We start from the raw sequence: 25,676 nt of genomic DNA, 5'->3' as shown, positions 1-25,676 counted from the left end.
CACAGCGTGAGGGGAAAGCTAGCACATTAGCACATTAGGTTAAAGGTTACCATTAACATTAAGTGACGGAATACCAATAGCAGCACTTAACGATTGTTGTAAATAATTTAATGTATTACAACTGAGTGTTTTATTAATGGAGCAGTCTGAGAATGAGGCTGAGCGACTGTAAGGGGGGATCAGGATGGCACTCGGCCGCTTAAACTGTGCCAACTCTTGAGGTCAGACCCTAGCCTCCATTATGACCTCATTTTTATCTTAGGTGTTTAAGCTAGCAGGCTATTTAAACCTGCCAAAATCAGATTAGCCCCCACATATGTCTATTCAATCACTATTAGTCAATTATTCTTGTGTAATATGTTTTATATGTATATGTATTGTGCTATATGTCGCTGCCTGTTTCTGGAGACCCAATATTTCAGCCCACTTGTGTGAGACAACAATGAAAATTGAGCTGACTTGAGTTTAGCACTAGATTCCCAGCACAGCCCTGACTCTGACCCTGACCCTAAACCTTGACCCCTTTCAAAAGGTCAAATGCCAAGACCACAAACACTAAAATCAATCCAGTGGGATTTGACTAGCAGGATTGTATCATCAGGAAGCATATGCCTGCTACTGATGCTCAGTGTGGCAGTGACTCACCGCTAACGAGCCATGAGTATGGTGTAGGAGAACGGTGTGCTGCAGGGGTTATAACGAGTGTGTGCTCATGTACGACAGAAAGAGCAAGACAGTGAGAGAGGGAAAAATAAAGAGCAGGAAAAAGAACATTTTTATTGCATACACAATAACTTTTTGCACCAGAAAAAGGAAAAAAAAGTGGAGTTGTCCATCAGCCACTGACAGGTTGTGAAGTTTTTGGTTCCAGCTCAAAATCAGCACCAACGGAAACTATTGGAACACCAGGTTCTGGTACCAGGAACCAGACAACATTTAAAAAAATTCTTAGCTGTCATTTTTTTTTTTTTTTTTTTTTTTTTTTTTAGTTTAGTCCACCATTCAAAACAAAGCTAGCTATGTCGGTAAAAGCCATGAAGATCTACATGGATTAGAGTCTGCAAACTGGCGTAAATATAGATGTAAAGGCCTTATTTTGTCTACTTTTGGTTGTCTTAATCCTATTAGAGTGGCATAATGGTACAGCATATAGTGTTGCCACCTCACAGCTCCAGCATTACCGTTTCATGGAGTTTCACATGTTCTCCCTGTGAGTTTCCTCTGGGTTCTGTGGTTTCCTCCCATCTTTCTCCCATCTTAAATAATGTCATAGATAGACTGTATACACTAAATGCATCATAGTTGTGAAGTTAATGACTAATCCTCTGATGCTTTTATACAGTATTAATAATACAGCAATATCATATTTAATTAATAGTAATTAAATATCAGTTGAAAGAAGTTTATCTTCCATAGAGCACATGAAAAAGCATAAAGCATGTTCCTAAATATGCAGTGAAAAAGCACCCAGAGAGCGTGAATGAGGTTTGGTGGCTTTGTGAATGGAGCTTGATTGCTTCCATCTCCATGTGTCTGGTTTCTGTCAGTGGTTCCTGCACATCATCAGTGAACACACACATTCATTACAGTGGCATGTTTACCACGACGTAACTTTCAACACACTGTTCAGCCATCAACAGTGTTTTGGAATAGTGAGAGAAAAAGAGCCAAAGCACAGAAATCAACAGATCCTGAGGTTCAGTAAATGCTGCCTCACAGGTCGTGAATGAAAGTGCGAATCGATGACGCTCGCATTAAATGATGCAGGAGCCTCATCCTCGTCTTTTATACTGCGCAATAATCAATGCCTGATATCGATCCAGAGAAGTCTCCAAAGACATTGCATAAACCTGTACGTATTTATCATCATCTGATCTGTGTAATAAAGTCCACCTCGCTTCCGTCACCATGACGATGAGGGAGCAAACGAAATGAATGTGAGAAGAGTGCTTAAGCTCCAGAGACAGAGATAGAGACGGAGACAGAGATCACACACTGGAATAACACAGTTGGACATACTGCATCAGCACAACCATAAACACACGCTTAGATCACTGAAGCAACAGATGCTCACGGCCAATTATTTATAAATCTAATCAAATGCATATCGAATATCAGTGGAATTCACATGCTTCATAAACATGTCATATGAGGACGCATGGACACATGCAGGTACTGAATTAGCAGGTCATCTGTATATGTTGGTGGTTTAAATATGCAGGTGACCTGCTAAATCAGCACCGATCTGCATCTGCCTCCTTTACACACGCTGAATAACCTCATGTATCATGAATGCTTCATAAACATAAATATTATATTGCATTATATATTTGTAATACATTTATATTAACAGTATTCAGCCAATTAAAATCTACTGATCTATAATATTTGGCCAAAAGTATGTGGACACCTGACCATCACACCCATATGTGCCCATTCCAAAGCCATGGGGGATAACACACATTTATTCCCCCTTTGCTGTTATAATAAGCTCCACTCTTCTGCGAAGGCTTTCCACTAGATGTTGGAGCGTGGCTGTGGGGATTTGTGTTCATTCAGCTACAAGAGCATTAGTGAGGTCAGGTGCTGATGTTGAGTGAGGAGGTCTGGGGTTCAGTCGGTGTTCCAGTTCATCCCAAAGGTGTTCAGTGGGGTTGAGGTCAGGGCTCTGTGCAGGACACTCGAGTTCTTCCACTTCAGACTTAACACACCATGTCTTCATGGAGCTCGCTTTGTGCACAGGGGCATCGTCATGCTGGAGCAGGTTTGGGCCACTTAGTTCCAGTGAAGCAAAACTGTAATGCTACAGCTTACAAAGACATTCTAGACAATTGTGCGCTTCCAGCATTGTGGGAACAGTTTGGGGAAGAACCACATATGAGTGTGATGGTCAGGGGTGCAGATATGTATCATAAGCATCAATCCTTCAATACATTTATATTGGTAACAGGCATAATTTAGGCCAATCAAAAATCAGAAAGCAAAAGTAACTAACCAACAACATTCATATTTGATTTATATTGTAAGACATTATTATTATTATTATTATTGTTGTTGTTGTTGTTGTTATTTTTATTATGCCTTCTGTTGTGGCAGTAGGAGAATAACATGCTGTAAACTGATCCATCCATTCATTCATCCATCAGTTCATCTAATCATCTACTGTTACCGAGAACCATGAAGCATCATTTCATCCATTCACAGAATCTAAAAACAGCAATCCAACCATCCATGCAGGGAAGCCTAAAGAACTGATCCCTCAATTCATTCATCAATCAGAAAACCAAAAAGTGTCAATCCCATCATTCTTCTTTTTCAAAGAACTTTAAAGCATAAATTCCTCAATCCATCCTGAGAACTATAAAGCATCAGTCCATCCATCCATTAATATATTTATAGACTATTACAGAGAACCATTCTAAATCTGTCCATACATCAGGAGAACCACACAGCATCAATCCCTCCATCTATTTAGATAACTACAAAGCATCAATCCCACTATTCATCTACAGAACCTGAAAGCATTATTCCCACAAAGCATCAATCCCACCATTTATTCAAGAAAACCACAAAGCACCAAATCCCTCCATCACTTTATCACTTCAGAGAACCACAAAACATCAATCAATCCAGTCACCTGTCTGTCCATCCATCCATCCTTCCATCCATCTATCAGGAGACCCAAAAAGCATCAATCCCCCCATCCATTTAAAGAATCATGAAACATCAATCTCTCCATCCATTCAGTGAACTGCAAAGCTTCAATACCTCCATCCATCCATCCATCCATCCACATACTTGTAATTGTACATATTGCAAGCTTGGACAGTAAAAAACCAAAGGACATTCAGAGAACAACAACAAATTATATCACCATTAACTAGTTATTATTATTATTATTATTATTATTATTATTACTGAATTCATCCATCTACTCCTCCATTCATCCATTATGTCTAATGAACATAAAACAATATGAAAGCAGTGACACCAACCATATGAGTATTATTATTGCAAATGAAGTTGTCGGACTATAAAAAATGGTAAGTAGTTATATATCTGTATGTTTTATCTTACCCGTAGTGGAGTGAAGGCTCTCAAGGCTCCAGTATCGGGATAAGATGCCCCTCAGGGTTCCCCCATACCCAGTGTAAGTTCCAGGCCCGAGACTGGCATCCGAGTCCGATCCGGGTGACAAGCCTGAACTGCCACTGCTACTGCCACAACTACCCCCGGGCAGGGGCACAGAGCCCTCAGCGCCGCCCTGCTGGGTGCGCATGGCAGCGCACAAGCGTACACCCTTGTCTGCTGCGATCTCAACAGAAACAAAGTGTGTGTGTGAAGAAGTGCTAGCTGATACTGCTGCCTGGTCACTAGCAACAGCCTTTCTGCTGTAGGATCTGCAGCTCCTCCTCTCTGACTCTCTCTCTCTCTCTCTCTCTCTCTCTCGCTGCCTCGCTCTGTCACTTTTTTCCCATAGCAGCACACCATTCATCAGCGGGGGGCTCTGAGGGGGAACTCGGGAGATGAAAAAGTGCCACTGATAGCATTAGAGCGGCACTGAAAGCAGCTCATTTCACCCCTCACTTGTTTTCCCTCTCTCCAGCTGAAACCTGGCTGTAATGGATAAAGCCCTGGTGCTTTGCAGAGTGTCACACAAGAAGCTATAATGCTGGGACTTCCTGCCTGTCTGTGCATACCCAATCTGCTTTATGGCATCACTTTATGGCGCTGCTGCTTATGACTAAAGATTGATGGCGCTCTTATATACTAATGTACACAAACACCCACTGTATACAGTACATACATATTATATAATGCAAGCTAGAAATGTGAGCTAATGTCATCCCAGCCCTTCATAATGATATTGTAACGCACAAATCTCTGCAGGCACTTTTCCTCCCAGGGCTGGGTATTAATATCTCTCATAAACTACAGTCGTGGTATGATGGGAGGCTAACTGTCTAAACGGATATTCTCTACCCTCCTACACATTTGATATAGGATACTCCCTGTGTACTGAGACACAGTGTACCAAAACAAAATTTATTAGCTTGATCTCAAGTGAGGCATTTTCTAAAATAAATTCTGAGGCTAAAGTAAATACTTTATTTTTAAATAAAAAAGTCCAAATGGCTATCTTATTTTTCTGAGATCGACCATCAAGGATACAAGAACACAGATGCAGTACAATTTAACTACAACCATTCCACAAAATGAGGCATGAGTAGTAGCTAATTCATTCAATCATTTGTCTTTCCTGGTGAGAATGGCAGTGGATCCAGAGTCTATCTCAGGAACACTGGCCATGATGCAGGAATACACACCCAGTCCACCCACACTTAGGGGCAGTTTAGCCTACTCAGTCAACCTACCTGCATGTTCCTGGGAGATGGGAGGAAACCCATGCAAACACAGGGAGAACATTCTCAGAAACTCCACACATACAGAGAATGACAGAGAATACTTGCTTAAACACTGGACAAACCCAGAATTATTGCTAAACACTGATTTTTATGTCATCCTATAACATCATTAGCTATTCAATTCCTATAAAAAAAATTATAGCTCAAACAATTCTAGGGGGCTAACATCGATCAACTGATTTAGTCAGTACTCATTGTTCAGTATCAAATTCTTTAAAAGTTTATAAAAATTTAGGAGTTTTCTTTTAGATTCCATCTTGATAATGATCAAAAATAAGGTGTGAGATTAGTATTAAATACATAGGCATCAAGTTCTACAAGAAGCAACGCTAGGAAGGCAGCCACAAATCTCTTCCCTCAATACAATAAACACAAATTGATCTAATTACAGAGATGACATCCGGCACTCCAGGTCTGACCTCAATCTCAGGATAAGTATGGTCAGTCAAGTGTGTAGGTGCACAGGACATGGTTTGTGTTTTAATGTGAGATAGACCGTCCATGCCACTGAATATACAGTATTACTGTCTATATGTTTCAGAATCTTTTTATATATAGTCAACTCATAGTCAAGACCAAGTTGCCCACACCCTCGACTGGACGAATGTGCCAGTCCCTGAGGACATCAAGAGAGCCACATGTTGTCTGTGTAAGAGCTACATGATCAAATTTCCAGAACTAATGAAGCTGTGTAATGCGTTCCAGAGGTAATTCTGTAATCCTGTCTTGCTTTAACTTTCAGATAAACAGACAAACTCCAGACACATCAGTTGTCCATAGCCTTATGGAACGTGACACATTCCCATAAGGAGGAAGTATGTGGGGTTTAGAAGACCACTGTTGTCCACTGCAAAATAAAAGGGCCTTCACTGCAAACTGAGTGTAGGCTTAGATCATGCAAGGCTTTACCAGAGTTCAGCTGCCTCCTGCTGGTAGTCGGTTAACATTACAATAACACTGTCCTAAAACTGGCTCTGAAACAGAGTGGCTCAAGAAAGGTGATGTTGCATCTGCCACATGAAACAAATATCTAAACCAAATCTCTCAACTTTTAATTCAGGTGTATTTGTGTAAAGATCCATCTGTCTAAAATTCCTTGCTTACAAAGATCTGGGTAAGTGACTAACACCACTGGGGTCAACAGTATGGCTATAAATAATCAGTTTGAAGTGGTGTTGTGGTCATGTTTTGTTTCACAGTGGTCACTCCATTTTACCACTTTTGACTGCTGCCACAGACTTCTCTTTTTAACTCGAAACAAAGAACAAATGCAATGATCTCTTCAATCTATAAAATGTTGTGAAAAGTCCCTTCTCTCTCTCTTCAGCTGAATACTTTACATAAATGCATGTCATAAACTGTTCTAGAAGATCTGTTATAAAAGCCACAATGGTTTCTGCTTAGAAAACTGGAGTAGCTGGACTACGTCTTTTTGTCTTTTGTTACTTATTTCTGATACAGTCTAGTTTCGAATGCTTGGTTTGATCCCCTGAAATATTTTGGGTCCTCACAAGCCCCACAGTTCACTGGTTAGCAATCACTTGGCTAATGCATTTATCCAGAATTTAGCTACGCAGTTCAGTGCTCTAGGTACTGCTTAAGGTCAGAGACCTGACACAACTTTTTGATCACTGCCACAGAACTTTAACTGCCGAGCTACCGCTGCCCACAAGCATTACGCAATCTCAACTGGCCATTACCAAAACAAGCATAATTTTAACCTTATGTACCGGGACATATCCAAATATAGACAACTAGCCACATACATCAGAAAAAAAAGATATAATACCAACTCAGATAAGATCGTAAGGTCTCAGTAATGCTTCAAAAATGAACACAAGCAGCCATCAAAACACTAAAAGCCTCAGTACTCACCAGGGGAGGACATGCGTCGTCTCCAGCCGAGGCAGTCCAGCCCAATGGGGGTGCTGTGAGAGAAGCTCAGACTTCGGAGTGGCATTCCAGGAAACACTTTCAATGCACATAGAGACAACCGGGTCCTCACCTGGAGGAAGAGTTTACAGATTGTAATCCTTATCCTAATCACACAGATCTTAATAAAATATTGTTCTCAAACCAGCCCATGGTAATTTCCACACTGCTGTAAAATCCAGCTTGAACTGACCAGCTATCAGGTCCAAAACCCAAGCTGAACTAAATTATCTTTACTATTGCAACATCATTGTCAAGTTATTTTTATGAAAATAACACAACAGGGAGGCATTTAGAAGCTGGCAAACATTCATTTAGACATTTATCAACTTAGACAAGTAATAATGAAGCTGGAAAATAACTTGCCAGCTGGCAAAGATCAAGTCAAATCAAGTCAAATTTTACTGGTCTCACACACCCACAACCATACACAGTACAACATGCAGTGAAAGGCTTTTTATGATAGAAATAGAAAAAGAAAAGTATAAAAAAAATACAAATTTAAAAGATATAAAAGATAGCTGGAAAAAATGTATGCACTATATGTGGTATATAGTACAGATATGTGCAGTTGTATGTGCAACTGCAGATGGTCTACCAGTTTAGCCTGTTTTGACAGCTGGTAGCTTGTCAGAGAAACCAGATCATACGCTAATACACCTGAGTACCATATTACCCGGTGTATGGAAGCAGAAAAAAAAATCTGGACTGACTGGAGCTGGATTGGGAACTGTGGCTCTACTAAACAATGCATTAAAGTTATCATACAAAGCATGGCTATCTCTGCATGTCTGGAGTCCAGCAAAATTTCATTTTCCCTCATTTTCCTTCATTTCCCTAACACACCTAATTCACTGGTTAATGAGGGAAGAATAAGCCACAGTGGTAATCTGTAGGGTCAGGAAAAATACTGATGGACCAAACATGAGCATACTAACAAACTGTAAATCGAGTCTATATTTGCAGCATTCTACCATGGTAAATCAGAAACACCACCCTCCCCCCAAAGCTCTTGAATTGTAGAAGGCAATATGATGCAAACCAAGATGTGTAATAAAGCAGACCAATAATGCAGACTGCAAGCACATACAAAAGAGATTGCCAAGTGTTAAGGATAGAATTAGAGAAGAAATTGTGGAAAAGCGAAAGATAACAAATGACAATGAAGATGATACAAAGAGATGAAACAGACAAAACTAAGTTTTTTAAGAGGCAACATGGACAACAGAGAAGAAACAAAAGTGAAGAGAGGCTTTGCTCCAAAAGATGACATTTTGGTCACTCTTACTTCCTCTAGCTCCTCCAGTGGGTGAGTGCCCCTCTTTGGTGCAGTCCTCGTCAGCCTCCTCTGGCGCTTCTTCTCCTCTTCAATCCACAGATCATCCCTAAAACAGTGTCTTTGCAATCCAACCTGCATGGGTAGGATAGGAACAATGCCAATGCTGGATCCCGACCTGGTCCTTGGACTGGATGATCCAGCAGGAGAACTATTCACCATCTTCATTACTGTAGAGTGACTGGAGAGATGAGGACTTCCAGGAGATACCTTCAGCGATACACTAGGCTGTTTCATGAAAAGCATCATCAGACTGCCACAGTATCCTTGGGCAAAGGTGTAAGTGCATTGGGAGGCAGCATAATAACTAGTTTATGATTCAAAATGAACAAATATAATGTTTAACTAATCATAGTCTACTTCATTTTTCACTGACAGCATATCATGGAACAAGAACCAGTTCTCAAAAGAACTGTTTAAATAAAAATTGCTCTTGTTAGTGGACTCAGACCATTTGCCTAGTGTGTAGAAGAAAGGTAAAAAAAATAGAGTGCATGAATGGAATTAAAATTTCTTTATTAATGGTTAAACAGTCTTTGTTCAGACAGATGGGTAATTCAGCCTACAGAACTTCCATTCCATCAACAGCTTCATATGAACCGTCACTAGTGAAGACACAGTAAAGGAATAGAGCCTATATTTATCTAGAGTTAAATCTTAGAAGGGTTGTTCCCATTACCTGTTTGCAAAGCCACCTCTAGATGGCGATAATCTCAAACTTTTACGCATGTCACAATGTTTGAACTCGATGCTTCTGCCACTGAAAGCCAACAATAGAGGGCCACACTTATTTACATATTCAGTTTTCCTGCTCCTACCTGATTTCTCCTATGAAATGCTTGATAATTTGCCAGTGGATTGAATTAGGGAAAGCTTTTGATTGTACTGGGCAGATGTATTTCAAAACCATGCCTGAGGAACTCTACTATACTCCATGCCTGCAGCTATGACTGTAAAGAAAAAGCTGAAGGATATCAAGGAATAGATACACATATATAAGGTTTCTGTAAGCTAAGTTATGGCAAATTGGAATATGTATTGGCCAGTTTATAGTATAGCTGCGATTTTCAAGTGTGCACTTAGGTATAGGTCATCTGTTGCCCTGCACAACATGCAACAGACAAACCATATTATTTGGACTGTGGACTACTAGTAGAACAGAAATGACACTAACATGATAATGACAAGGTAAAAGCAGTAATAACACAGACTTTGCTTACCTCAAATTCATTGTCTGTCATAGAGGTAATGATGCTGCTGGGAGAGGGGCTGTCTATGCTGCCATCCTCCAGGTGGCTGCTGGTACCCAGTGGGCTGAGAGAACCCTGACGGCCCACTTTAGGTTTGAGGGACCTCGGTCTCTCAGGGGGATCTGAAACACTAACACTCTGGCCAAGAATAATCAGAGAAAGAGTGTTTGCCCGTGAAGAGGGGTAACGGAATCGCTGTTTCTGCCCTGCAGACCTTGGACTGCTTGGTTTGGGACTCATTGGTCTCATGGGCGATTCTGGGTTTTCACTGCTCCCTGGTGGCATTTTGGAACAAGTTGATGACAGCTGACTGGCTACTGGGGCCATAGGTGAGAGGGGACCAGAGTCACCAGTAGGTGAGGCCTCGGAGGAATCAATAAAAGTAATTGACAAGCACCTCCTATTGCGCCCATCTGATTTGCTGTCCTGCAGCGATGTGCCAACTCCATCTCGCAGGACACCACGTTTGCTAAGTGGGTCAGTGTGGCGCTGCATAGCTTTATTTCCATCTTTGTCCGTGTCTGGCACAGACATTGTACGTCTTAGAAGGTCCACCTCCTTTGCCCGTTTCTGCTTCCTCCATGAAAGCTTGGTTCTCGTATCTTCTGATTCTGGACACTCATTGTATTTATCCATGGAACGTGACTCAAATAAGCTTGACAGAGACTTGTGGGCCTGGGCAAAACGCAAGCGAAAGCTTAGGCCTTCTGTGCTTTTGCTCCTCCTGCAGCTGGAGCTTTCACTACCTGTGCTCTGTTTAAGTTGTGGCATCTCTGAACCCTCCATGTCCCCTGTCCCCTGGACATGACCAAAGACATCCTCCTCCTCCTCTTCCTCCTCTGTATCTATCTGGAGCCCTGGTTGCTTATTTCCATCCTCACTTTTGTAGAAGACTTCATCATCTGAGTTGTCAGGCTGACTCTCTGGGTCTCGTCCTGCATCCTGGGTCAGGTGACTCCTGTAGAAAAGCAGGTCCTCCCCTCTGTCCTGTGAGTCCCTGGGTGAAATTTCACCCTTACTTACCCTCCCATCTCTTGCCATATTCTTTCCTCGTCTGAACGAGGGCATTTTGGAGAAAACTGAGAATTTGGATGGCTTAACTTTACTTTTTGTGTGTTGTGATTTCACAGTGGGACCAGCAAGAGGAGACCTCTGCTCTTCTTGGTCCTCACTGTTAATGCTGCTTGTGTCCAGTTCCAGGGATCCTGTGGACGGACACTTGATTGATGTGGCTTCATCATTCTGCAGAGACTTGTCCTCATTCAGGTCTGAGGGAGCAGAGCATGGCTGGTCCTCAGACTTTCCTGGTGTTCAAGTAAACAATACAATATTTATAATGGTACAATATTTATAATGGTATCAGTGCTTAGTTCTGGTTTCTCTGTTATACTACGTTTTAGTGATAGTTGTCTGACATTAGCAAAGCACTTATTTGAACATCTACAATTTTAGGTAATTATGCTAGCTGGAAAGTAAAACATGTTGTGCCTGAGAAAGCTAAATTTAACTAAAATTGAGATGAAAAGTAAAATACTACAAGGATTGTCCAGGTTTCACCATTTGAACAGCTCACAGATAATTTACTAGGTAGGATAATGCTTATGAAGTATTATATTGTGCTTTCACCTTTCACACAATCTTTAGTCCATTTGAATCAATCTTTGGTACTCCCTTGATGGTTGAATCGGACCAAATAGAAAATCAATTTCACTGATTTGGACTAGGCAAATAGACTAACAAGTTAGAAATCATCATTTATCAGAGCCAAAATATGGTAATACATGTAACAGGCTACACTTGTTCATTTCATGAAGTTATTTATATCTTCCTCCAGGTTTTATGTTAAGAGTTACCTTTGCATACAGACAAACGGTGCTCACAGGAAGCAACCCCAAGAATGTCCTGGTCTGACTCAGAGGGTTTCATTTTTTCACTTCCAAACTTCTCAGTTTCTGTTTTCTTGTCACCTAGAAAGGTATCATCATTAGGATTAGGGAAGTTATCCAGGAAGCAGTCCGTCTCTGGGATAGGCTCCAGGCTTCGGGAGGAGATAAGGACCTCAGATTGGGTGTAGCGTATTGTATTTACTCCAGAAAGTATTAATGAACTGTCTTCTTTTTCTCCACAGCTCCTGATGCCAATATGGGATTTGAGATGAGTTGAGCTAGAGAGCTCTTTCTGTTTGTCCTGCTTGAGAGGATTCTGTGTCTCCAGATAACCTGGTGAAGATTTAAGAACATCAATACACGGCTGATGTGGCTGAGAGCTGAGAGAGTCTAAATCAGTCTGTATGCAGCCACAGATGGAAGTGTGTATATGTGTGTGGTTAATATCTTTGCATTGTCCCGATTGTGTAAACAGACCAAGTCCATTAGAAACTGACTGTATTAAGGGTGAGTCTATGTGATACTTTTGGTTATTGTGCAGTTTATCATCTGTGCTTACTATATTACATTCAGAGCGTAAACATGTATCCTTTTCAAGGTACTCTTTCTGTGTAGGATGCTCAAGGTTCTCCACATGTGGTGGGTAGAAATCACAGTGAATGTTCTCCAAATCTTCGCCTAACCCGGAGACAGCTGAATCCTCACTGCTCCAGTCTACAGGACACAGAACATCTGAGCGTTTCTTTAGATCTAAGTTGACCAAGCCACGCTGAAGCGCTCCCTCATTGTGGTCAAAGGTCAGAGAGGGGGAATTGGTTTGATCACTATCCTCAGAATCACTTTCTGGACCATCAGAATATGGTTCCAGCCATGGATTACAGACACCTACAGCTTCTTTGGCCTCTGCTGACTTTTCTGAGGCTGTGTTATTGTATACATGGAGGTTCCAACAAGGCTTAATCTGATCTGATTGAGGATTGTCCTTTTCAACGAAGCTAGCTTTGGAGTCTTCAACAGTCTTAATAGTGCTAGTTTCTGGAAATGAGCTCTCATTGACATTACCTTGGGGAGTAGAGATGCTTCTTTTATGTTTTAAATCAACAAACAGTGTGTGATTATTCAAGGCATTGACACACTGCTCATGTGTGTGTGTTGGCTGACAAACAGTAAATTGTGGAGCCTGTGTTTCAACAGGCTTTGATGAGATACAGTTCCCTGTCCTAATCTCAAAATGGTTTGACTTGGCTGAATGGAATGGAGGATGAAGCTCATCTTCTATACTCTGTCCATGTTTTGGATACAGACTATCCTCCACTTCCCCAGACCTTGTCAGTTCCTGGCTTCCATCCTTCACTTTCTCCTCTGTGGAAAGGGAGTAATGTGATCTGTCACAGGCATGACTGGAGGATATCAAGAACTCTGGGCTATGGGAGTTAATATCACTGCACTCATTGTGTATTTGGAGGAGGGTGATGCCTTCTGCAAGTCTTTCCACAGATGTAGATAGTGGTGAGAGGGTAAGTGGAAAGGAGGAATCCTCCCAAACCTTTTCCTCAAATCTGTTTCTTCTGTCCTCCCTGGTCACAGACTGTTTAAACCCCTCAGTATAGGACGATGTGGACTTGTTGTTCTCTGTTGCAGTGACTGGTGAGTTTAGCCAAAAGATTCCTTCAACATCCTCACAGTCTGTGGAGCATGGCAAGAACTTGGACTCTAAGTCCTGCTGCTGATTATGTGGGTTTTTTTGTAGTTGCTTTTCTGCTCCAGTTTGCACTGAAGTCTCTGGAGCTGTCTCTTCAGAACAAGCAGGCAATAATTTACCGTTTAAGGGGTGAGGAAGTCCAGACCCTGGAGAGTTCACAGATTCAGTTCGCAAATCTAACGCGTGGATATCTGATACACACAGTGTGTCATGAGGCTTTGTGTCACCATCACAGGTGTTAAGGTGTGTTGAGCAGTATTCCTCAGTTTTGGATGGTGCTATCTCTGCTATGTTACAGTCTCTGCAAGTTGCGAAAACAATCAGAGCGTCTTTGCAGTGCACGGCAGTATTCAGTGCCTTTCCTTTTACACCTGAGGTTTTTGTGCTCTTATTTGTTGCATGTGTGTGCAAAGAGTGTTCATTGCATTTAATCTGCTTCAGTTCACTCCTACTTAGCGAGTCAAGATCATCTGCTTTGTAGATGCTTGTTTTTCCATTGCACACATCATCCTGAGATGGTGGTGCCTTGTGTTTGATATTTACACGCCCTGACTTGATGTTATGTCTTTGTTGGAAGCACGTTATCCCTTCTGTGTCTATAAAATTTTCTGGACAGTATGCATCTAGATTGTTTCTGTTTTTATGGTGCAGTTCTGAGTCCTGAGAGCAGCTTTGTGCACCCGTATCTCTGATTTCTACCTCTCTGCTGTCAGATGAGTGTATTTCTGGTTTGCATGTGTGCTTGTCATCTGCACTGTGTAACCTATCAAGGTGTGTGTTTATGTTACCGTGGATATTTTTGTGTATCTCTGCACTACATATGCTCGTGCTCTCTAAGTTGTGCTTGCCAGAATCGTTTAAACTAAACAAATCTGTTCTTGGTGAAGTGCTGACTTTGAGAAATGTTTCTCCACAGTATTTTGTTGACGGGCTTTGTCTTCCGTTATGTGGTTCACTCTTGTCCTTTCTTTTTTCCTCAGCTATATTTTCATCTTTTTTCTCTGCAGTTTGTGAACCTGCCCTCCTTTCATTGTTTGTTTCTACACAGGCTTTACCTGTAAGATCTGTGTTTTCAGTGTCTTGTGTTTTCAGTTCCTCTGTGTTATTTGTTGTGGCGTGTTTTGCATTGTATATGTTTACATGTTGTTTATTCAGTTCTCCTGTTCCTTGATCAAGTTGTGTGCTGAGCTCCACTGTGTTGAGACCGTTGATTGAGAGTGACAGTCTTTCCTGCGTTACCTCTATGAGCTCTCCACAGTGTGTGTTAATGTGATGACTGTTTAGTTCTTCTTTCTCTGTGTTATGTGTGCTGATGTGTTGTATTTCCTGCTGTCTACAGTGTGTGTTTGTCACGCCTCCTTGCACTTTACAGTCTGCCTCCTTAGTTCCATTTTCTAAATTCAATCCTGGGTAAAGATGATCCACCCCTAACAGAGCCAAAAACTCATCCTCGTCATTCCACTGTTCATGTGAACTGTCCGATTCCTGCTCTCTCCATCCTTGTGGGTATGAATCAAGCTCACACTTGGTCTGCTCTGTTCCACCAGGGTCGTTCGGGGCCTCAAGAGCTTCCTGGACCTGCAGGGAAAACAAATAAGTAAGCAAAGAAACACAAACATCTCAATTTAAAAGTTCATGGAACATTCATAAGACATTCCTAACTTATTTGTACTCTGTACTGTACTGTATTATGTACTGTACACTACTGTACTACCACTATCTGGTGTCAAGCTAGAAAGAAGGAATTCCTCTTTTCACACACAGTTCCTGTCAAGGTTCCTCCCTAATATTCTTAATGACATTTTCTTTCAGTTATCTCCTTCAGCTCAATCATTTGTGGTTTAGACCTGGATTACCTTAAAGCTGATTTGTGATAACTGTTGATCAAGCTTTTCAGTCTTTTAAGTTTCATTATTCATGCTTTCTGTAGTAGCAGTAGTAACAGTATTAGATATAGGAGTAGTAACAGTAATAACAATAGTAATTTAATAGCACTAGTAGTAGTGGTAGTAACAGTAGTAGTAATAGTATTAGCAGTAATAAAATCAGCAGTAGTAACAGTAGCAATAACAGTGGTAGTAGTAATGATAATAACACTATTAGTATTAGTACTGGTAGTAACAGCAGTAGGAAGTAGTAGCAGTAAAAGAATTGGCAGTAGTAATATTAGTATTACTAACAGTAATAGTAGTCGTAGTAGTACAAGTAAAACTAATTGCTTTTAAATGAGATTAGACAACATAAACACAAAAAGTCTTCACTTTCTAGATTCTACAAACACGCAAATTAGAAACACTCTCAGTCCTACAAACTCCACCCCTTCCCATGTAAACACTGGCTGCATGGTCTAAATTTTAACAAGATTACCTCTTCTATTTTATTATGCAATGCAAATTCTCAACCCCACTGGATCTGTTTCTTAAAGTAATATAGCATAAAAGAACACTAAAGTGACTATTTTCATCTGCAGACTGGACTTTCTTTTGAGAGAATTTAATTACAAAAACCCTTTTTTAAATCATCCACAAGATGTGCACAATTTTTCCCCAGAACTGCAGATATTAATGAATTGTTTTCAGAGAAAGAGTCATTATGCAGAATCACGCTGACCCATGACCCAAAACCACAGTGAAGTGAAAGCCGCTAGGAGACCATAACACACCCAGAGGAAGGAAGCTGTACTTAACACTTAAACAAACACTTCATCAGCCTCTGTACCCAGTTATACTCTCTCTCTCTCTCGCTCTCTCTCTCGCTCTCTCTCACACACACACACACACGCACTAGTACCTATATCAGGTCACACAACTTACAGTCCAAAGCATGGAGATGGCTGCTGTGTGTTTGATAAACATGCAGATGTGTGTGGATATCCAGCTGAAAACTGCTCCCATGGTCCCTTACACACTGAATTAAATGCTTCCTGCAAATCGCCACTCACGTGTTAGCTAGCCGTCCTCCCGTTCTTTATCTCTTTGTTTATCTTCTATCGCCCATCCTCTTGGGTGCTCTGGAGTCCCCACAGAGCAGAGTCTTATGTTACAGGCACAGAGGAGGTCGGAGCTACCTGCGTCAACCACTCCAATGGAAAACCTCACCATGACCACCTCCCACAGCCCAAGAGGACGAGGGAGAGGGTTGTGACTGGTACGACTGGGGGCTTTCGGTGTTCTACACTCAAAGTCTGGCTTAATCTGAGCCAATCCCTCCCTGCTGGAGATGTAATAAAGCCTTTAGGCTTGTAAGCTCACTCACACACACACACACTTTCCTACAAAAAAAGTGGTGAGTACTCAAAATGAACCTCTCTCTGAGTTCAAAGCAACACCGATTAACCACTGGGCCTTTTATTTTTACACTCTAATCGCTGGGAATAATGGATACACCAACCACACACAGCACAATCCCCCCAGTGTTCAAGGACCACCTTCACCACCCTCAACGTTGAATTCACTCAACACTTTAGGTGTTCAACTTTGAAGCTTGTTCCAGCAATTTAGTGGCCTCTTTTCTATCATTAACACTTCCTGTGTTTGTGCTATTACTCCAGTATTGTCGTTACAAAATAACCCGTGGAGACAATTTGCACCCTGTGCCAAAATGGTGCCCTAAACCTTATTTCCTACGAAGAGAAAGTGGGCACTGTGGCTTTGTCGTTCATTCTATGTGCTTGTGTTTTCATTTCCATGTGCCTTTGTGTTGTTTTTAGTCCTCTGCTCCTGTTTTATCGTTGTTTTGCTACTCTAATGTGTTCAGCTGTTCTGTGTTTCACTTATATTATAATATTATATTGTCTATTTCTACCCTTCTGTTCCTTTTTCTCATTGTGAAGTCTTATCATGGTATTCATCTGGTTAAATTCTGAACCTTGTTCCTTGTTTCCACGTTCCCTGGTTTTGATTCACGCCTGTACTTGTGCCTTGAATATGGATTATGCTCATGTTATGATATCTGCCAAGGTCATTGACTATGTTTATTGGATTTACCCTAATTAATACAACGCTGAGTATATGCATTCACATCCTGCTTTCACTAACCGCACATTACAGCGTTATTGATATTCTGTACCCTCTAGAACCGTTCTCAAAGTGGAGTATGTGGAGCATAGTCAGGGCTCTGTGACTTATTTAGTTATATATATTTATATATATTTTTTGTTACAATGATGGAAATCACAACCTACTATTATAAAATTATATACGTAGTTCTGAATTGAATGGGTTTAATCCAAACCTCAATAATTCAGAAACATGTCAGCCTATAAATAATGTCAAAAAACCTTAGACATAATGTGTTCTGTCTGTGGAAAGTTCTGGATTAGAAAGCGCCATGTCTTTAATAAATGGGGAAAATATTATTGCATACATTTAAATCTTGTTCATGAAATAAATCTATAATAAGGATGTCTGTGGAATTTACTTTACTCTTTGAAATCCCCTGAAACAGAGTGCAGCAAATGGAGCACACTATTTATTTATTTATTTATTTATGATGTTAAATATTTTATTTATATTTAATAATTATAATTTAACAAATGTATATCTATTTAAATATATAAATATGTACTTATTTATATAATTATCATTTATTTTTTAAGTTAATACTTTAATTTACACACTGACAGTAGCTAAGTACCAAGCTATTATGCTGAATTACTCCGATGAAAACCCCCCAGTGTTACACTTTATTTGATGTTTATTTAACTTTTTGAGCTAATATCTAGTTAAATAATTATGTTTAGCCAACATAGTCAAAGGAAAGTCCCTTGTTTCAGTACCAGTTAGATTATTTAATAGCAATAACAATGCAAAGTTTCTAGCTTTAGCAATTAATTTCCTGTTTTTATGATTAACACATCGATATTTGATAGAAGTAAGACATGGCACGCTATTAGTTTCGTGTAAGCAACACGGTCAGTGAGGAGGTGGATTTTAGCTGAGTAAACAGTAACTGTGATACACTAACAGGACAAAAACTACAGTAGACTATAGAATTTGGTACTTTAATGTGACTTACATAACATACCATTATATTATGAAGCAGAAGTATAAAATGCAGACACTGTATACTGCCAAGTCCACATGGAGACACAAACACGTGTCTTTTGAGGGGGATTGACAGAAAAAATACATTTTCCATCACTAATAAATTAAGCGTGATCAGAAAGCTTGTCTTGGCCGTGTTACAGCAGTCTGGTGTGAAATTCATCACCTCCAGTTACACTCACTGAGAGGAAACTGCACCCGACCGGCTGGGCTGTATTCTGATAAGCACTTAAAATCCCATCATTCCTCTGATATGAGAAGCCTTATTAAAACAGTCTGAACACTGTGTACCTCTGTGCGTTATAAAAAATACAAGAGAGCGTAAAGGCTTTGTGTTACACACTACCAAACAGCAACATGGAGAAAAGAAAAGAGCATGAAAGAGCATGTCTTATGTTACAATAAGAGACTAGAGTGTAAAAAACAGACCGAGAGTAGACAAGAAAACACTCAGTGTTGTGCTGTTATAGTAAAATAATCAACAACCGGGTGGCGTGATGAAGCGGAGTTTACCACCAAATGAGCGCATTAATATAAAGGTGTGATTTGCAGCAGCACTGCTGACACCTTCACACCATCAGATTTGAGAGTTTAACCGACTGAATTAGGCTGATTTAGTTTTACTACAACAGAGAAAGAGAGAAGTATAATTCCTCTGGAATGCATTGTATCACGCTGATCTAACCGCCTCTATCTGTGGACTAAGGGCTGACGGCTGGTGCAGGACAAGGAAGCAGTGATTTCTTTCAGAAGCACTGAAGCATGCAGCTATACCGTGTGTCTGTGTGATAGCAGAAGCGGACATGTGGAGACAGTTTTAGCAATGGATTAACGCTATAGAAAAGCAAGTGTTTGGAGTGAACAGGGTATTAAAATATGGATTATCGAATAGACCAAGACAGGAGGAGGTGTCATGAGTACCGTATTTACACAAGTGGAGGTTTTAAACAAATTTAAACTAATGGAAATGCAGACAAAATAACATACAACAGGGGTTGTAGCCAATCTAATCCACAAAGAGCCAGTGTGGCTGCAGGTTCATGTTCCAACCGCACCCGATTCCACCTGTTTAATCAGTTCATTGTGGCCTTCAATCAACTACTGTATCATATATCTCCTGATTGTTACGAAGGAACGAAGACCTGCAGCCACACCAGCCCTTTGTGGATGAGATCGGACACCGCTGACGCACAACGTAGCAATTAAGGAAGGAAAATATATTTACCCTCTGAAGTGTATACCTATATTTATCCATTTCTGATGATTAGACCAGATCTGAAAAAAGCTCAGTGGTCCATTACTACTATTCTTGATGATGTACGCATACCTGTTTCTGAGAGACTGACTTCTGAGACTGAAGAACAAAGTGCTATTGGCTGAAAGGTTCTGTTTGTGAGATGTAGGGCTGTTGTTTATAACACAACTAATGCCTTGAAAATCAAAAATCAAAATAATCAAAAATACAAAACTGCAAGGAAGTGCTTGGTTGGAATTCAGACCAATCAAAAACATCCTTTTCACTGCTAGTGTATTTTTTTTTTGAGATAGTCACAGGTCTACATGACAAGACGCCATAATTACTACACAATATGGAACAAATATTCACGTATTGACTAGATGCTCTCTCAGGTCCTAATGCTTGTCTGCTTTACTGGATCTATAAAATCCTACTGAGTGTTGAGAAGGTAGGAGACTGCACATATAATGACAGATTTCATTCTTTCTTTGTTTTTTGGTTGTCTTTCAGTCATCTAAGCATCTGCACTGTATAATGTGCCAGAACAAATCACCACCCAGAGTTAATATCAGACTTCAGAAATCAGATGCAAGTTCTCAAACGTGAGCCAACACGACTTCAAAACAAACCTGCTGGATGTCAAAAGCAAAAAAAAAATGAATGTGGTCTTGGTGGAGAAGGCAAGATTGTACTTCTTCCAGCATGAGCTAGAAGAATGTTTCTGAATTCAAATTGAGTGATTGAGTGAAAATCGATGTGTTCTTCTTTTTTAAGGAAAATCTAAGAATCATGGTGATTAAATACAGCAGGGGTCAAAGTGCAGGCAGACAGGATACTGGCCAGCATATCTATAATCAGAAATGATAACAGTGGCATGGAATACAGCACACAGAATATACACTAGCAAAGACGAGGAACAAGAAAGTCTTGGATGTACCAGGATGAATATCATGATAAGATCATGAAGCAACAAAGAAGTAGCAGGGTATACGTAGACAAACTACTCAAGGACTTAACACAGAACACAATCAGGATCCACACTAATGACAGGACAGGGGGCGGAGACAAGACTAGAACCAAAACATGGAGTGAACCCTGCCGGAGAGCACAGGGGTGAGGAATTCCATGATTGCATTTCATATGAGACAGTTGGCGTTATACTGACACAGACAAAGAATACTGAGAAAAAAACATTCAACGTTTTTAATATTTATGACATGAAACCAAGCCACCTACAACAGAACTCTGATTAGGTTCAGATTAGATTATCACGGAAAATAATGTTGTACTTGTTTGTGGTGCAAAACATCCACGAGACCAGTTAGTTCCTGTTCTCACTTACGTTATAGCAGGTATTGAAGATAATAAGACATAAATAAGCATCTGCTTACAGAAAACTTCACCACAGCAGCGATGACACACGTTTTTTAATCTGTTTATGTGGAGCATCCGCTGTACCAGTTCCTGTGAATAAGCTGTTACTATAGAAACGATAACGTATAAGAACGAGGGCATTAATATAAACCTGTGGTTTATTAGAACTGCTGTTATAGATAAAATAAATGATCACCTTCTGACCAATCAGAATCCAGAATTTCACATTCTGGTATAATACTAAATAAATTATTTGGGTTAGAAATTAAATCATCACCATGAAGGACCACAGTCCTCGATTTTGTGCAAATAAATGGTGTGTTTTTTATAGTTAAGACACTTTTACAATACAAAAAAAAAACAAGCGAGTGTTTATGCTGCAAGAGCTGCTGTCTATGTATTATATTCTGTACATGCATCACTAATAAACTATCCTTTACACAAACACACACACACACACACACACACATCTGTGACTAAGAACAAGAGACGTACACGTGCTCAGACAGAAAAACAAACTCAAACACTAAGAACACTCACTCCACTCCTCACTCCATTCGCACATACCTGTTCTTATCCAGTTATAGCCTAAATCCTTCAGGAAAACATGAGCAGGTGCTTCCAGATTCCTCTCTCTCTCTCTCTCTCTCTCTCTCTCTCTCTCTCACTTTCTTTCTTTCTCTTTCTTTCTCTGTACAGTACCTCAGTCTCCAGTCATGCACCCAGTCAGGAGCTCCACCTCCAGTTTGGATAGCAGTCGAGCAGAGGGAATGCACGTGGGTGCTGTTCATTCAGACATGGAGAGAAAGCGTTCACACACATACACACACACACACACACACACACACACAAACATACTGGGCATGCTCAAACAAGCGCTCATATCCACACTTTGGACAGACTGACTGCACGGCAAGTTCAGTTTTTCAAAGGAAGGGTGGCCCTGGCACCGTGCCAGACCAAACGGCCCAGTGAGATCGTTGGCCAACACACACACACATACACACTTTCTCTTTTACAGTGAGTGAGAGATCTGAGATCCTAGACATTCTGTCTTCGCTTTTGTCCTCCTCCATGAAGACGAGCACGCATGACATCTGCCTGCTCATTAATTATTAATAAATCTACGCCATGGCTCTTATTTATAACCCAGTGCTTTACACAATGGCTGAAACAGTCTCACACACACACACACACACACACACGAATCCTCAAACCCGGTGCTGATGTGTAGATCAGTGATGGCTAAAGTCTGAAACAGTCTCACACACACACACACACGAATCCTCAAACCCGGTGCTGATGTGTAGATCAGTGATGGCTAAAGTCTGAAACAGTCTCACACACACACACACACACACACACGAATCCTCAAACCCAGTGCTGATGTGTAGATCAGTGATGGCTAAAGTCTAATATCTATCAATAGCTGGAGAGTGAAACTATCAGTGTTGAGCAGTGCGTTATGTCATCAATGGCAGGATCAGAAAGACGTCAAAGCAAACTATTACACACACACACACACACACACACACACACATTTAAAGACAGATAGACATTTGTGATTTCTAATTTTTTAAAGGTTTAGAGTCTGTAATGTTTATTTCCTATGCATGTAATTAGCAATGATTTCCATGACAACTGCATGCAAATTAGTTATGACATGTTAAACCAGTGACAAATCCAAACAATTGCATCGAATGATTCCTCGGAACAATCCTATGGCGCGCGTGGTCCGACATTTCTTCAGTTCCCCGCTCGCAACTTTAGTTCCTACCTGCAATTAGTTCAGAAGAAAACTTAGAACTGTCCTTTCATTTCATCTTATCATATTCAACCTCTCGTTAAATGCGTATAGAGACATTATGAAGAAAGGTAAAGCTTGGAGGGAATTAGCAGAGATTGCTGGTGCCTTATTAGTACTAACTTGCTTTGCTAATCTAATGTTTAAAAAAAATCTAAGCAAGTAGTGTGCGTAACTCATACAGTGGGCTATAGATTGTACTTTTTTATTGTTTCTCATCAGAAATAAAAGAAAAATGCTGGACAGGCCACACCCACATGTGACAACAGTAGCAGTCACTATACACCCACAAGCGACCCTGTAGCTGTCACGTATTCCCCCGTTCAGCACATGGAGCAGTTCCAAGCACTGCTCTCATGTTTTGTTTCGAGTTCACTCTGTTACCTAGTGTGTGCACCTGTCCTGAGTTCAGCCCGTGATTAGTTTTGTTTGTTTAAACCCTGCTGTATATGTCTTTCATTCGCAAAGTCTTATCCTGCGTTTGTATCGATTTATTTCCGAGCTGTGGTTTCCTGTTTCCTGTTCATTCTGGTTTTCTGATCATGCTATCTGCCTGTTCCGTTCTCTGACCCCTACCTGGAATATTGGTGAGGATTGTTGCATTTTCTCTTTTAAAAACAGTTTACACACTGTTTCACTGTACTCATGACCTCACGTTTCAGGTTACAGTTGCTAGCTAGAGTGAACGTAGGGTAAAACTCAACTCTAACGGTTTCACAGTAGTTACTGATGGATAATGGAATCATTTTTAGCGCTCCTGTTCAATATCGTGACCAGCCATCACTCGGAAAGGATAGGACTATATATAAATTATTTGAGTAAAGAGCTTACTCTAAAAAGTAAAATATATTCAAAAAATTACTTACGTAAAAATAATATCATAAGTGCAGCATGCGACCAAGTAAACTAGAAACCCAGTGTACTTGCATCTGAGATATGAGAGAATGTTTTATTTTATTGTTTAAGTGCATTAGAAAGCAGGGTTTTGGGTGAAGGTGTGTGTATGTGTGTGTGTGTGTCTATGTGTGTGAGTGAGGCAGTGATGTGCCATGTGGAATGGATGCCATTTTGCTAATCCCAGAGTGTGTATCTCTGTGAGTGAGGTCATCCCTAACTAGCAGGAAGTAACCTGAGCTCTGCTCTTTGTGCATGTGTGTGTGTGTGTGTGTGTGTATGTGGGTGTGTGTGTCCCCAGAGCCTGTCGCGACATCAAATCCATCCATATAGATCTGAAATCAGCTTAGAACCGGTGTGTGTGTGTGAGAACCTGCAGTACTGCATGCACAGATGAAGAGATTGCACCAGTCTAATGACAGAGAGAGGGAAGGAGGGATGTAAAGTGTTCACTGTCTTCACGTTCTCCTCCGCGTTGGCTCTAAATGAGATCCATTGAGAAGCAGATGGAGGCCTCTCGCTGTGCGAAAAGGCAATGCAGATCTGTAACGCCTCTGCATGCAGCTCAGCAGCACAATGAAGCCATTTCAGAACCGTTTACATGGGAACATTGAGATTTTAAGATTTCATCTTGCTGTGTATCTCTGTCTAAACTCTACTAAACTGTACTTTGGCAAAAGAGTGAATCTGCACTGACAGTGATGGAAGCACCCCATAATTTAATATGTGAGACTATAATTTAATATTAACCCCAAATCGCTGGGTCGCATGGCTGCTCTTTCATTTCTTAATGAGATGGAAAAGAACAAACTAGCAGTATTCCTAAGCTAATGTAGTAATCTTTAGCAGTTCACTCAATTTGCCAAAGAGAGAGGATCACATCACTTTAGAGGTATGCTGACGGGATTTTATTTTACACCTCCTTCAAGCTTCTTCAAATAGACAGCAGAGGTTTAGTGGGTAAAGCTTTAAGAAACTGATCAGAGGTTTGAGAGAAAAAACTGCCACTGCTTAAGCAAAATCCTTAACTCTTAAAACCTGTTCAAATTTACTGTATGTTGCTGAGGCTAAAAGTACTAAATAATAAATAAAATAATGTACATGTACATGTGAACCTGGTGGAGCTTTATTAGGACAATCCATAATCAGAAAAACACAGAAAAGTCTAAACCAGGAAGTACACGAAAACTAGAAAAACAAGTCTAGTACTTAATGCTAAAAAGCATGATAAAGCTACACCAAGGTATACGTTTTGTTTTTCCAGGTGGATTAGAGCTTATTTTACAGTGGGGCTTCAATACAACCTGACACTTTGCTCAAGTACAATGGATATAACGGGACATATTTCAACGTCTTAAGCTTGAAACTCATACACACCTGTACCGAGATAAAATTTACAAATCGTAAGAGTTGTCACATTTTCTCCTTTTGCATCGACAAATGCCATGTGCTCATATTTTCGGTTCTTTTCTAGTCCGGTCTCCACCCCTGTCCTGTCAATGGTTTGTTATCTGATTGTGTTCACCTGTTCTGTGTTAGTTGCTGATTAGTTTATATATATATATATATATATATATATATATATATATATATATGTATATGTGTGTGTGTGTGTGTGTGTGTGTGTGTGTAAGTTATTGGTGTTAATCGAAAGCATATGTTACATATATTAAAAAAAATAGGGAGAGAGTAGAATTTGTGTCTGACACCCCTGATGTACAGTATACCCTGCTGTGTATCATCGCAAAGTCTTATGTTTTTGTATGGTTAAGATGGAGCCTTGTTTTCTT

The 25,676-nt window shown here is 40.4% G+C and overlaps 1 protein-coding gene across 7 annotated transcripts in view; it reads right to left on the bottom strand.

The window, feature by feature from the left end:
• Window positions 1-25,676, bottom strand: part of LOC113547560 (rho guanine nucleotide exchange factor 4) — a 118,872-nt gene that overhangs the window by 52,337 nt on the left and 40,859 nt on the right. For 5 of the 7 annotated variants that reach the window (XM_053235246.1, XM_026947957.3, XM_053235262.1 and 2 more), the window contains 4 exons: window positions 11,798-15,110; window positions 9,915-11,248; window positions 8,647-8,922; window positions 7,302-7,431 (listed from right to left, as the gene is read on the bottom strand). In XM_053235246.1, the coding sequence (XP_053091221.1) occupies window positions 7,302-7,431; window positions 8,647-8,922; window positions 9,915-11,248; window positions 11,798-15,110 (5,053 nt within the window). Of the gene's footprint in view, window positions 1-4,077; window positions 5,490-7,301; window positions 7,432-8,646; window positions 8,923-9,914; window positions 11,249-11,797; window positions 15,111-25,676 lie in introns of those variants that run through there. The other 2 variants (XM_026947961.3, XM_053235264.1) reach the window with 2 other exon arrangements.

This window comes from Pangasianodon hypophthalmus, chromosome 1, assembly GCF_027358585.1.
Source record: "Pangasianodon hypophthalmus isolate fPanHyp1 chromosome 1, fPanHyp1.pri, whole genome shotgun sequence".
Lineage (NCBI taxonomy): Eukaryota > Metazoa > Chordata > Actinopteri > Siluriformes > Pangasiidae > Pangasianodon > Pangasianodon hypophthalmus.
The sequence above is the reverse complement of the archived record's forward strand: the minus strand, read 5'-3'. Positions and strand labels throughout refer to the sequence as shown.